This window comes from Leucoraja erinacea, chromosome 34 (assembly GCF_028641065.1).
Source record: "Leucoraja erinacea ecotype New England chromosome 34, Leri_hhj_1, whole genome shotgun sequence".
Taxonomy (NCBI): domain Eukaryota; kingdom Metazoa; phylum Chordata; class Chondrichthyes; order Rajiformes; family Rajidae; genus Leucoraja; species Leucoraja erinaceus.
This window is the reverse complement of record NC_073410.1, coordinates 2182501-2197500: the sequence shown is the minus strand read 5'-3', so window position 1 is coordinate 2197500 and position 15000 is coordinate 2182501. Positions and strand designations below refer to the sequence as shown.

Here is a 15000-nt window from a genome sequence, read left to right as displayed (position 1 = left end):
TCTGTAGTGCATTAGTTGTCTCTGCTGCCATTTCTAGCCATGGGAGCAGGCAAAGGAAATGATGACAAATGCAATTTCTTGGCAAGCGATTTTGCCCAAAGATCATTCTTACTGATCTTTCATTTCTCCATGTGGCTGGGCCAATATCTATAACACATTATTGTTACATTTATTGTTTAGGTGGACCTTCTCCCGTACCTTGCTACACGTGATAATGATAAACTACACTTGGTGTAGGAAGGAACTGCAGATGTTGGTTTAAACCGAAGATAGACACAAAATGCTGGAGTAACTCAGCGGGACATGCGGCATCTCCTGCTGTAAAATGGTTTGGAGCATCCTGATATAATGCTGTAGAAATGGGAATCTTTATTCCTATTTCTTGTTTAGTTTAGTTTATGGATGCAGCATGGAAACAGGCCCTTCAGCCCACCGAGTCCATGCTGACCAGCACTAGTACTATCCTACACACTATGGTGTCATGGGTGGTCACGGTGACACAGCGGTAGAGTTGCTGCCTTACAGCGAATGCAGCGCCGGTGACACGGGTTCGATCCTGACTACGGGCGCTGTCTGTACAGAGTTTGCACGTTCTCCCCGTGACCTGCGTGGGTTTTCTCCGAGATCTTCGGTTTCCTCCCACACTCCAAAGACGTGCAGGTTTGTAGGTTAATTGGCTTGGTGTAAATGTAAAAATTGTTCCTAGTGTGTGTAGGATGGTGTTAGTGTGCGGGGATTGTTTGTCAGTGTGGTCCCGATGGGCTGAAGGGCCTGTTTCCCCTGCTGTATCTCTGAATTAAACTAGGAGCAATTTACAGAAGGCAATCAACCAACTAACCTGCAAGTGCGGGAGGAAGCCGGAGCACCTGGAGAAAACAGAGGCGGTCACAAGCAGTACCTGCAAACTCCGTACAGACAGCACCTGAGATCGGGATTGGTCCTGGGTCTCAGCCACTGTCAGGGAGCAACTCTACCGCTGCCCATTGGGAACAGAGGTGTTTCGCTTCCACAAGAACTGGAGGGGAGTCACCTGACCCACTGCCGCCGTCCATTGGCACAGTTTAGTCTGATCCCAACACATTGGCGGTGAATTGGATTTCAGTTTAGTCACATTTATTTATATAGCACATTTAAAAAACAACTCTTTACAAGAATAGCACAACAAACTACATACATATATACATATAGCCCTCACTCAGAGCACGTCAGGAAAGGCTTGGGAGTATAGATAAGTCTTTAGTCTTGACTTAAAGGAGTCGATGGAGGGGGCAGTTTGTTCTGATGGGAAGGGGGATGCTGCTGTTCCACAGTCTAGGGGCTGCAACCACAAAGGCGCGGTCGCCCCTGAGCTTATGCCTAGACCGCGGGATATTCAGCAACCCCAAGTCGGCCCATCTGAGGGGCCTGGAGGTGGAGTGGTGGGTGAGAAGACTTTTTATGTAGGTGGGGGCAAGCCCATTGAGGGCTTTGTAGACATGGAGGAGCATTTTGAAGTTTATACGGAACCGCACAGGGAGCCAGTGGAGATCGGGCTGATATGGTCACTTTTTCGGGTGCCCGTCAGGAGTCTCGCTGCGGCGTTTTGGACCAGTTGCAGGCGGGACAGTTTAGAGAGCTCCATTTGGAATCCATTTGTCTCCTTGGCATTGCTTAGCACCAACTTACGTCACAAACAAGGAGCCATTTTTTCCTTTGCTTGTCTACCAGAGGCCGTGTTTACATTAAACTCTGTTCAATGCCATTAAGTCCTTCCAACATTTTCAAAACTTCGGAACAGGCTCCAAATGTTGTGTTGTTACAGTGGACTGGTGAGCCACATAGCCCTGGCATCTGCTCAGCCGTGTTCTAACATTATTGAGACAGTCATTGTGAACTTTAACTGTTAACAAACATCTTGGCCCCATTGCAAGTTTCCTTTTAAAATCATCTCTATTTGGTTTTGTTGAGGGTTCCACTGAGGTGAGTTATTGCTACATCATGTACCTATCTAAATGTTTCTTAAACGTTGCGATCATACCTGGCTCGAACTACCTCCATTGGCAGCTCGTTCCATTCATCATGAAAAAGTTGCCCCTCAAGTTCCTATTAAATCTACCATATGTTGTAGAGCAGAATTAGGCCATTCGGCCCATCAAATCTACTCCGCCATTCAGTCATGGCTGATCTATTTTTTTCCCTCCCATTCTCCTGCCTTCTCCTCATCACCCCTGACACTTGTACAAATCAAGAATATGCCAATCTCCACCTTAAAAAATATCCACTGACTTGGCCTCCATCTGTAGCAAAGAATTCCACAGATTCACCACCCTCTGACTAAAGAAATTCCTCCTCATCTCCTTTCTAAAGGTAGGTCCTTTCATGCTGAGGCTGTGACGTCTGGCCCTAGACTCTCCCACTAGTGGAAGCATCCTCTCCACATCCACTCTATCCGGGCCTCGGACTTTAATTTGTTTTTGGAAAGAAAAGGACTTAAGGGAGAAGAAGTGGCGTTGCATAAGCGATGAGATGAAGTGGAGCCCATTGTGTGTTGGGAGTTGAGAGAGACGACTGATGCTGGCACCCGGTGTTGTTACCCCAGTAACGGTGGGCAACTTTCACCCGTGGTAACACAGTACCAGTGTCTGCAATGTGTTCTCTCCACACTGTGCCTTTATTCCACCAGCTCACAGTGCTGCCTCTGTCCCAACAATGTAATGCCTGTCCACCACTAGATTCTGCAGTGCACGCCAACACTGGCCTACTGTATTCTGTCATTGCCCCCCCCCCCCCCCCACTTCCCCCCCCCCCCCCCCTTCCCCCCCCCCCCCCCCCCCCCCCCCCCTCCCCTCCCACCCCCAACTGTGACTGCCCGTGACTAAGATTTGGGGGAAAAAAACTGTTAAACAAGGTGCAATATTTTGGAGAGTCTCCTGTTCGTTCTCCAAGGAAAGGTCGGCATCAGCTGGCGGGATCAATCCCAGCCTGGTTTGGGAACAGCTCCGTCTAAGACCGCAAGAAATCACAGCCAATTGTGGACGCAGCCCAGACTGTCACACAAGCCAACCTCCCTTCCATTGACTCCATCTACACCTCGCCCTGCCTCGGCAAGGCCAGCAGCATCATCATGGGCCAGTCGCACCCTGGCCATTCCCTCTTCTACCCTCTCCTATCAGGCAAAAGGTACAGAAGTGTGAAAACACACACCTCCAAATTCAGGGACAGTTTCTTCCCAGTTGTTATCAGGCAACTGAACCATCCCACCACAACCAGAGGGTGGTCATGAACTACTATCTACCTCTTTGGTGACCCTTGGACTATCTTTAATCGGATGCTCCTGGCTTTACCTTGCACTAAATGTTATTCCCTTATCACATATCTATACACTGTAGATGGCTCGATTGTAATCATGTATTGTCTTTCCGCTAACTGGATACACGCAACAAAAGCTTTTCACTGTACCTCGGTACACGTGACAATAAACTAAACTGAATTAAACTGGCTTCAATCCCTATGTGGGACCATACCCAAGCATCTAGATGGACATTGCTCTGGCCTTGCTAGTAAATGCTTCACCTACTCTGCCCCCTCCATTCATTTCAATTGATGACAAAACTACTCCAGTTTCAGAGCAAAACACAAAGTGCTAGAGGAACTCAGCGGGTCAGGCAGCATCTGCGGAGGGAAACGGACAGACGGCATTTTTGGTCGCGATCCTTCTTCAGACTCAAAAGACAGTCAAAGGAAGGAGGGCAGCCGGAATCGGAGAGGGAGCAGGGGGAGAGGGGGTCTCACCGAACTCCCTTCAGAGAGTGCAGGCAAACTTTGACAAAGTTGGCATAATTTGCAGGAAAAGTTCTTCCAGAACTTTGTTAAGAAAGTGCAATTTTTTTAAAAAGTGTCAGTGCCAGGTTCACAATAAGATAGGTTGGAAGATTGGGACTACAACCAAACTAATGAAAGGACTGATTACAGCTGTTCCTTATTCTAGTGCGTTGATGCTATTGTGTCTTCAGCTCTGCAGAAGAATGGAGAATGGCTGAGGTGAAAATAGTCCTTGAATATGTTGACTATTTTGCTGAGACATTGTGACGTGTAGCTGGAGTTGATGGAACGAGCTGCCAGAGAAGGTAGTTGTGGCAGGAACCAGAACATTTGGCTAGGTACATGGATAGAGAGATACGGGGCCAACTGCATGCAAACTGGCCTATGTTGGATGGGACATTTTGGACGAGTTGGGCCGAAGGGCCTGTCTCCATGCTGTATGATACTTAGCCAATACTTTGAGCTCAGGCAGTAACAATTTATTTAGTGTCTGAGAACTTGGCTGATTGGATTTATCAGCTGCCACTTTAACTTACCGATAATTAAAATGCCCCCACAGTTGCCTATAGTAAATCGTTTAAAGGGCTTGGCAAGGCTACTTTGTGTGTGTGTTTGTGCTTGCAAGGGAGGCTCATGTCAATTAAACACCTCTAGTCCGAGGAGTTTAACATATTCATAAATGAAGCTGTGAGTCTATTTAACTGAGCAAATAAAAAACTGCGTAGGAAGGAACTGCAGATGCTGGTTTAAATTGAAGATAGACGCAAAATGCTAGAGTAACTCAGCGGGACAGGCAGCATTTCTGGAGAGAAGGAATGGGCGATGTTTTGGGTCAAAACCCTTCTTCAGATAGAAAATTGCAATCTTAAATAAAAACCAAAGTCCTGGAAGCTCTCGTCAGTTCTGAGATGACATTACTATTACTATACTATTACTACTATTACTATACTATACACTATTACTATACTATTGCTATTACTATAGTATACTATTACTACATTATTACTATACTATTACTACACTATTGCTACACCATTACTATTATTACACTACACACTATCACTACACTATTACTATACTATTACTATACTATTACTACACTATACTACTATTACTACACTATTACTATACTATTACTACTATTACTATATTATTACTACACTATTACTATGCTATTACTATATTATTACTACACTATTAGTATACTATTACTATTACTATAGTATACTATCACTGCACTATTACTATACTATTACTACACTATTACTATACTGTACACTATTACTATTACTACACTATTACTATACTATTACTATACCTATACTATCACTGCACTATTACCATACTATTACTATACTATTACTATTACTACACTGTACACTATTGCTATTACTACACTATTACTATACTATTACTATACTATTACTATTACTGCACTATTATTATAATATTACTATCACTACACTATTACTATACTATTACTACACTATTACTATACTATTACTATACTATCACTACACTATTACTACACTATTACTATACTATACTATTACTGCACTATTATTATAATATTACTATTACTATACTGTACACTATTACTACACTATCACTATACTATTACTATACTATTACTACACTATTACTACACTGTACTATTACTGCACTATTATTATAATATTACTATTACTATACTGTACACTATTACTATACTACACTATTACTATACTAAGCTAAACTCAGCCATCAGTTCCAGAGCTGTAGTTGGGGTTCACTTTCTGTGGGGCTTATTTCACAGTTTGGGGCTGAGACATTCTTGCTGCCCAGAGGGATATCCACACACGCAGTCTGGTTTGCATTCAGGCACACAACCTGGCTCGCAGCTATTAAATATTAACCATGTGTGTGTGCGGTGTGTGTGTGTTTATCTGAGCCATGCTATCTCTAAAGTGCGTGGCAGGGAATGAGTGGCTGATTTTTAACAGCTGGCTCAACACTGCCATAGTCGCTGTGGGGACCAGGGTGGAGAATAAACCCGTCTCCGTGGAGTTTGTGCTCCAGATGGATAGAGAATTCATTGTGATCATGGCTGATCGTCCCCAATCAATAACCCGTGCCTGCCTTCTCCCCATATCCCTTGATTCCACTAGCCCCTAGAGCTCTATCTAACTCTCTCTTAAATCCATCCAGTGACTTGGCCTCCACTGCCCTCTGTGGCAGGGAATTCCACAAATTCACAACTCTCTGGGTGAAAAAGTTTTTTCTCACCTCAGTCTTAAATGGCCTCCCCTTTATTCTAAGACTGCGGCCCCTGGATCTGGACTCGCCCAACATTGGGACCATTTTTCCTGCATCTAGCTTGTCCAGTCCTTTGATTATTTTATATGTAAAATATATAATTTTATATCATAAAGGGTTAGGAATCACCACTTGACAAGCGGGAGGGGGGGGGGGGGGGGGGGGGGGGGGGGGGGGGGGGAGGGGGGAGGGGGGGGGGGGGGGGGGTGGAGGGGGGGACAAGGAAATTTTGAGAAATCGTAGAGGGATGTATTTGGAAGAGAAGTGCGAGGGGTATACAGATTGATATGAGATAGATTTCATTACAAATTAAGAAAGTACTTTTGTGCCAATGATAAAATGCAGTGTGCTGCTGAGCTGAGGTCTGGAATCCATCAACACATTCCATTGGCCACCATGTCACCATGCAGCAGGAGTTACTCACAGCCCTCCCGTCTATTCCTGCCATCAGGCTTTGCCACCACGAATGTTTCTTTCAAAAAGTAAAGAGAAATTGAGACAAGCCATGAATGTGCTATGTTTACATATTCTGTTGTGCTGCTGCAAGTTGACAATTAAACACTCTCGACTCTTGAATGCAAGGAGGCTCGGCTTTGCAGAGCAGAAGGACTGGAAACAAGGAACTGCAGATAGACTCAAACTCAGCGGGGTCAGGCAGCATCTCTGGAGAACATGGATAAGGGATGTTTTGGAGTAGAAGCAGGAACAGGCTCAGTGGCCCATATAGATGCCCTGCCAATTCCCTTGATCATGTTATTCCCTTTATCATGTATCTGTGTGCTGTGGATGTCCAGGTTAATTTGGCTTCAGTAAAAATTGCATGATGTCCCTGGAGTATGTAGGATGATGCTAGTGTATGGGATTCACTGGTCAACATGGTCACAGTGGGCTGATGGGTCTGAGTCCATGACTAAACTAAACTATATAACCATATAACCATATAACAATTACAGCACGGAAACAGGCCATCTCGGCCCTACAAGTCCGTGCTGAACAAATTTTTTTCCCCTTAGTCCCACCTGCCTGCACTCATACCATAACCCTCCATTCCCTTCTCATCCATATGCCTATCCAATTTATTTTTAAATGATACCAATGAACCCGCCTCCACCACTTCCACTGGAAGCTCATTCCACACCACTACCACTCTCTGAGTAAAGAAGTTCCCCCTCATATTACCCCTAAACTTCTGTCCCTTAATTCTGAAGTCATGTCCTCTTGTTTGAAGAGTTTGGTTCTTATTTATTCACCAAGGAGAAGGATATTGAACTATGTGAGGTAAGGGAAACTAGTAGAGTAGCTATGGATACTATGAGTTTCAAAGTAAAAGAAGTACTGACACTTTTGAAAATAAACTAAACTAATATGTTTACTAATAGACTAAAATAAACTAAACTAATATGGAGAAACTCAGCGGGTGCAGCAGCATCTATGGAGCGAAGGAAATAGGCAACGTTTCGGGCCGAAACCCTTCTTCAGAATGTTTACTAGTATGTTTGTTGCTTACAAAAAGAGCACTGAATCTAACCATCGTCATTGTAAACAAATGAGGATAATGTCATTGAAACTGAATAGTGAAAGGCTTGGATCAAGTGCATGTGGAGAGGATATTTCCACTAGTGGGAGAGTCTAGGACCAGAGGTCAAAGCCTCAGAATAAAAGGACGTTCCTTTAGGAAGGGGATGAGGAGGGCGGTGAATCTGTGGAATTCTTTGCCACAGAAGGGTGTGGAGGCCAAGTCAATGGATATTTTTAAGGCAGAGATAGATAGATTCTTGATTAGTATGGGTGTCCGGGGTTATGGGGAGAAGGCAGGAGAATGGGGTTAGGAGGGAGAGATAGATCAGCCACGATTGAATGGCGGAGACTTGATGGGCTGAATGGCCTCATTCTGCTCCTATCACGTATGGGCTTATGACTTACGTGCGTCTTGAGAAAGAAGAGTAGAAGTGTGTAAGTCCCTCGTACAGAGTACAGGTGCCGGAGTTGGTCGCCGTTCCAATGAGTGAGGCTGAGAATGGAAACAATCGGATGATGTGGTGATAAATAGAAAGGCTTTCAAAATGTTACGTGGGAGCCATGTGTATCTCTCAACAATGACATGAAACAGGCTAGATAGACACAAAAATCTGGAGTAACTTAACGAGTCAGTCAGCATCTCTGGAGCGAAGGAATAGGTCATAAGGAATAGGAGTAGAATTAGGCCATTCGGCCCATCAAGTCTACTCCGCCATTCAATCATGGCTGATCTGTCTCTCCCTCCCAACCCCATTCCCCTGCCTTCTCCCCATATCCTTTGGCACCTGTACTAATCACGAATTGAGTCTGAAGAAGGGCCTCGACCCGCAACATCACCCATTCCTTCTCTCCAGAGATGCTGCCTGTCCCACTGAGTTACTCCAGCATTTTGTGTCTATCTTCGGTGCAAACCAGCATCTGCAGTTCCTTCCTACACATGAAACCGGCTCACAGACATCATAGAGACAACACAAAATAGTGACCTTGAGGGGTGGGGAAGGGCAAGGTTAATGGGATGGGACTTTGTATTTTTGTTTGGTTGTAATAATAATTCTAATAATAATCAGATCGACGAAATACCGTACGGCAGTGTAAGGTTCAAGTGCTCCTAAAATTACTGTTTCAAATTAGCTGTGAAATGATAGGCACTGGATATTATCAGTGTGCGGAAATGTTAGCAAGGGCAGGGTTATTGAGTCCAGAAGCTGGGAATAACTTTCTCTCTGAGTGGACTTTTATATAGCCCAGATCAACGTGCAAACCAGCCTCCTATCCATGGACTCCCACTCTACACTTCCCGCTGCCTCGGCAGGGCCAGCAGCATCATCAAGGACCAGTCTCACCCCGGTCACTCTCTCTCCTCCCCTCTCCTATCAGGCAAGAGGTACAGAAGTTGTGTATGTATGTGTGTGTATGTGTGTGTATGTATGTGTATATGTGTGTGTGTGTGTGTGTGTGTAGGGTGTGTGTGTGTATTTGTGTGTGTGTGTGTGTGTGTGTGTGTGTGTGTGTGTGTGTGTATGTATATGTGTGTGTGTGTGTGTGTGTGTGTGTGTGTGTGTGTATATGTGTGTGTGTGTGTGTATGTGTGTGTGTGTGTGTGTGTGTATATGTATGTGTGTGTGTATGTATATGTGTGTGTGTGTGTGTGTATGTATGTATGTGTGTGTGTGTGTATGTATATGTGTGTGTGTGTATGTATATGTGTGTGTGTGTGTGTGTGTGTACTTGTGCGGGTATGTGTATACAGGTATATACACTTAACTTTTTTTTCTCTCGTTTATCATATTGGTTACAATATACTGTGTTCACATATTCTGTTGTGCTGCAGCAAGCAAGAATTTTCAATGTTGTATCTGGGACACATGACAATAAAACACTCTAGACTACTCTTGATATTTGGAGTGTGGGGTAGAACCCATGCAGTTACGGGGAAGAACGTGCAAACTCCGTACAGACAGCACCCGTGGTCAGGATGGAACCCGGGTCTCTGGCGCTGTGAGGCAGCAACTCTACCGCTGCGCCACCGTGCCGCCCTTAGTAGAAGCCGTATTTGGCGATCTAAGTGGAGATCGGTGTGAGCTGAGTTGGGAAATCCACACTGGACAATGTACACGAAACCAGGAATGGCGACCAATACTATGCAGGTCCGGCAGCACCTGTGGAGAGTGAAGCAGTGTGCCTGACCTGCCAAGATTTAACAGGGTTTTTTTTCCTCAGATTTTCAGCATCTGCAATATTTTGTGTTTTGATCAGACGGAGTAGAGAAGGCGCACAAAACTCACGGCCATTTTAACGTGTCCTTGTGTGTGTTTTATTTTGTAGGCTCGACCCAAAGGAGAAGGGCTGACCCCCTATCAGGGGAAGAAGCGATGCTTCGGTGAATACAAGTGCCCCAAGTGTAAGCGGAAATGGATGAGTGGGAACTCCTGGGCCAACATGGGGCAAGAGTGCATCAAGTGCCACATTAATGTTTACCCCCACAAGCAGGTAAGGAGCACCTGTACACCCCGCTACTCACACGCATGGTCCAGTGGCGCCTTCATTGGCAAATACACCCCTTTGTGTATTGTGTGTACATCTTGCAGCTGCTTTGAATTTTGGTTTGTCTACATTTGGAGTATTGCGAAATCGGACACAAAGTGTTGGAGCAACTGAGTCCAGTTTAGTTTATTGTCCCGTGTACCGAGGTACAGTGAAAAGCTTCTGTTGCACGCTAACCAGTCAGTCGAAAGACAATACATGATTACAATCGAGCCATTTACAGTGTACAGATACATGATAAGGGAATAACGTTGAGTGCAAGGTAAAGCCAGTACTATCTGATCAAAGATAGTCCAAGGGTCACCAAAGAGGTAGATAGTAGTTCAGGACTGCTCTCTGGTTGCGGTAAGATGATTCAGTTGCCTGATAACTACTGAGAAGAAACTGTCCCTGAATCTGGAGGTGTTCGTTTTCACACTTCTATACCTTTTGCCCGATGGGAGAGGGGAGAGGGGATAAGAGGGAGTGGCCAGGGTGTGACACACGTCCTTGATTACAATCGAGCAGTTCCCTCTGACACAACTGGCTCCTTGTATCCACCATCCTCGGTGGGAAGACATTCCCCGTCACACTGTGTAACTTGCCCCGGACATGTGGCTTGTGGGTGAGGAAGTGGTGTAACATAAAACGAATGTGAACGGGTGATCAATGGTCAGCATGGACTCGGTGGGCCGAAGGGCCTGTTTCCACACTGTCTCTCTAAACCACATAAACGCCGACAAACTTCCTTGAAACATTCACGAAGCAGACAAACACAAAACGCTGCAGGAACTCAGCGGGACAGGCAGCATTATGTGTATATTGAACTGAACTGTTCTGTATTTTTGCTTACATAGAAACATAGAAATTAGGTGCAGGAGTAGGCCATTCGGCCCTTCGAGCCTGCACCGCCATTCAATATGATCATGGCTGATCATCCAACTCAGTATCCCGTACCTGCCTTCTCTCCATACCCCCTGGTCCCCTTAGCCACAAGGGCCACATCTAATTCCCTCTTAAATATAGCCAATGAACTGGCCTCGACTACCCTCTGCGGCAGAGAGTTCCAGAGATTCACCACTCTCTGTGTGAAAAAAGTTCTTCTCATCTCGGTTTTAAAGGATTCCCCCTTATCCTTAAGCTGTGACCCCTTGTCCTGGACTTCCCCAACATCGGGAGCAATGTTCCTGCATCTAGCCTGTCCAACCCCTTAAGAATTTTGTAAGTTTCTATAAGATCCCCTCTCAATCTCCTAAATTCTAAAGAGTATAAACCAAGTCTATCCAGTCTTTCTTCATAAGACAGTCCTGACATCCCAGGAATCAGTCTGGTGTCTCTCTAAACCACATAAACGCCGACAAGTTCCTTGAAACATTCAGGAAGCAAACAATCACAAAATGCTGCAGGATCTCAGCGGGACAGGCAGCAGTATGTGTATATTGAACTGAACTGTTCTGTATTTTTGCTTACAATATTCTGTTGTGCTGCAGCAAGCAAGAATGTCATTGTCCTATCTGGGACACGTGACGATAAACTCTCTTGACTTGACTTAACTTGACTTGACATCTCTGGAGAGAGGGAGTGAGTGTGACTTTTTCAGATCCTGAAGAAGGTCTGAAGATGGGTCTCGACCCAAAACGTCACCCATTCCTTCTTCTCTCCAGAGATGCTGCCTGTCCCGCTGAGTTCCTGCAGCATTTTGTGTCTATCATTGCTGTAAACCAGCATCTGCAGTTCCCCCCTACACAGGTAGCAGACAAGGTACGTCACATCAGCCACACCTGTGTGAGTTTTCTTTACCAGTGTAAAGCAAGAGTTGTGGTCTTGGCTCAGTCTGAGAGGGATAAGCTCGTACATTGATTGGAACCGACAACTGAGAGAGTCGTGGGTAAACACTCGGTGCACTCAGTCCAAACAGCTTGTCTGAAAATATCTGGCCTGCATTTTTTTAAACAATCAACGCTCTGTTTTAGAGGGAGTTGGGACTACGATAGAACTGGGAATGAGGAAAAAAAACAAGTTTGTTTAAATTCTAAAGGGCCTGTCCCACTTGCCGGTTTTTCTCGGCGACTCCCGACATCATTGACTGATGTATCAGGTCACTGAAATATTCACGGCGTGATGACATTTGACTCGCGGTGTTTTTTCAAGTGTCGCAACATTATTTTTGGTCACCGGCGGATTTTGCAATGTTCAAAGTATTTTGGCGACACTGATATGACGCTGACAGTCGCCGAACAAAATCGCCAAGTTGGACAGGCCCTTTAGGGTCTTAATATGGAATTCATCCTCTTGAGATGTCCATCTCTCTATCTGTGACGGAACTGTCCATTTCTGCTGTAACTTGTCCGTCTCAAGGCTCAAGATTGTTTCCTTGTCATTTGTATTAGCAATGGAACAAAGAAATGGAAAGGAAAAAACACAAAGTGCTGGAGTAACTCTCCCCATAACCTCTGACACCCGCGCTAATCAAGAATCTATCCATATCTGCCTTAAAAATATCCACTGACTTGGCCTCCACATCCTTCTGTGGCAAAGAATTCCACAGATTCACCACCCTCTGACTAAATACATTTCTCCTCATCTCATTCCTCAAAGAACGTCCTTTAATTCTGAGGCTACGATCTCTAGTCCGAGACTCTCCCACTAGTTCAAGGGTTCTCAACCTGGGGTACATTTACCCCCAGGGGGTACATTTCGCCTACACAGGGGATAAATTTGTTGATTCTGGACTTGTACATATTTTTTCTCATTGACTGATTGTGTTTGGTTCTGGTATACCGACCGGTATCTGTTCATCATTAGGTTTTTTTGGGGGGGTTTTTTTAATTGTATTTTATTAGAAGCAATTGTGCAGGAATAAGGCATTCGACATGAAAGTTATACAATTATTGTACAGCTCAAGTTTTAACCTTGAAACCTAAAGAGAAAAAAAAGAAAAAAAAGATAAAAAAGGAGAGAATGAAGAAAAATAACTAAAATAATAGAAATAAAAGGCCCCTAAACTATCAGAGAAGTGCAAGAGGAAAGAAAAGAAATAAGAAAAGAGAAGATGGAGATATACCTCCATCTTCTGTTCATCAAGACCTACACCAATGGTTCCCAACGTGGGGCGTACGCCCCACAGGGGGGCAATTTGATTTTTAAGGGGGGCAATTTCCACCTAATGGTTTTTTCTTTTTTTTTTTACAATTTTTTAGTGATTTCTTGCTCAGAACTTTAACTGCCTTTTGTTTATTTCATTTTTCTTTTTCATGGATGCCATGTTCTTTTGAAGCTTGTTTAAACCAAGGTATTGGCGTTTTAAGCTTCTTCAGCTGAAACGGAGTTCACTTTTTAAATGATAAGAATTATATATCACCACATGGTGGGGGGGGGGGGGGGGCGCATCAGGATTTTAGAGGTGATTAGGTGGGGCATGGCCAAAAAAAGGTTGGGAACCACTGATCTACACCAACCCCAAACCAATTAGGAGCAGACGAGGGCATTCGATCCAATTTGTGACCCCAGCTACAAAGACAGATGTGTACAGCAATTCATAGAAACATAGAAACATAGAAAATAGGTGCAGGAGTAGGCCATTCGGCCCTTCGAGCCTGCACCGCCATTCAATATGATCATGGCTGATCATCCAACAATTCGTTCTTCCCCCGCACAATTAAAGCATGGAATAATCTCCACCCTACTACAGTTACCCAACCAGATGCAACTAAATTTAAAGTAGCTCTTTCTTCCCAATAACCCTTTCTGGCTTAAGTCCTCCCTCCACCACCTCCAGTTTAAATTCCATTTGGAATATGTTGGAGGACCAAGAAACCGAGAACCATTAGTTGTTCATAAACGTTAAATAACATTGTTGCGTGCTATTGAAGTTGCCGGGGGGTTGCCGGGACGGGAAGGTTGGGATCCCCTGCACTTTGGGTCGGAACTCTTCTTCAGACTGATTGTGGTGGGGAGGTGGGGTTGGAAAGCTGGAAGAGAGGAGGGGCAGGTGGGTACGGGAGAAGGGGGATCTTAGATAGGCAGATGGTTAGTATAGTGTGTAGGGTTGTGTTAATGTGCGGGGATCGCTGGTGGATGTGGACTCGGTGGGCCGAAGGGCTAAAATTGACTATCTATTCCTCTCAGGATCTTATACATCTTTGATTGAGTTGCCACCCTGACACCAAGCCCATTAACCATTTGACCAGACAACCTCCATAACTTGTCCTAGGGTGACCCTGACCTCACCTCACTACAGATACTCCCTGTATCCTATCCATCCCCTCCCCACCACCCAACTATTTTCTGCACAATGTTTAAAATTTTACAACAGTAATGTTTCATTGCTTCCAAAGCGACAGGGCTTCATGTTCAGTTCCAGTTTAGTTTATTGTCACGTGTACCGAGGTACATTAAAAAGCTTGTTGCATGCTATCCAGTCAGCGGAAAGACAATACATGATTACAATAGAGCCATTTACAGTGTATAGATACATGATAAGGGAATGACGTTTAGTGCAAGGTAAAGTCTGATCAAAGATAGTCCGAGAGTCTCCAATGAGGTAGATGGGAGGTCAGGACCTCTCTCTGGTTGTGGTAGGATGATTCAGTTGCCTGATAACAGCTGGGAAGAAACTGTCCCTGAATCTGGAGGTGTGAGTTTGTTTTCACACTTCTGTACCTCTAGCCTGATGGGAGAGGGGAGATGAGGCAGTGACCGGGGTGAGACTGGTCCTTGATGATGCTGCTGACCTTGCCGAGGCAGCGTGAGGTGTAGATGGAGTCAATGGTCCTAATTAATCCTCTGGTGTGTGTGTCGCTGTAACGTGGTTGAGCTGCCCTTCACCCTCAGCGTGGGGTTCAGTTCCTGTTACACAGGGCG

General features: G+C 44.9%; 1 protein-coding gene across 1 annotated transcript in view; it reads left to right on the top strand.

Annotated features, from left to right (window-relative positions):
- The window catches only part of zcchc24 (zinc finger, CCHC domain containing 24), a 114942-nt gene that overhangs the window by 84848 nt on the left and 15094 nt on the right, over nt 1-15000 (top strand). The window contains exon 3 of the mRNA XM_055661636.1: nt 9940-10104. Coding sequence (XP_055517611.1) covers nt 9940-10104 — 165 coding nt within the window. The remainder of the gene's footprint in view (nt 1-9939; nt 10105-15000) is intronic.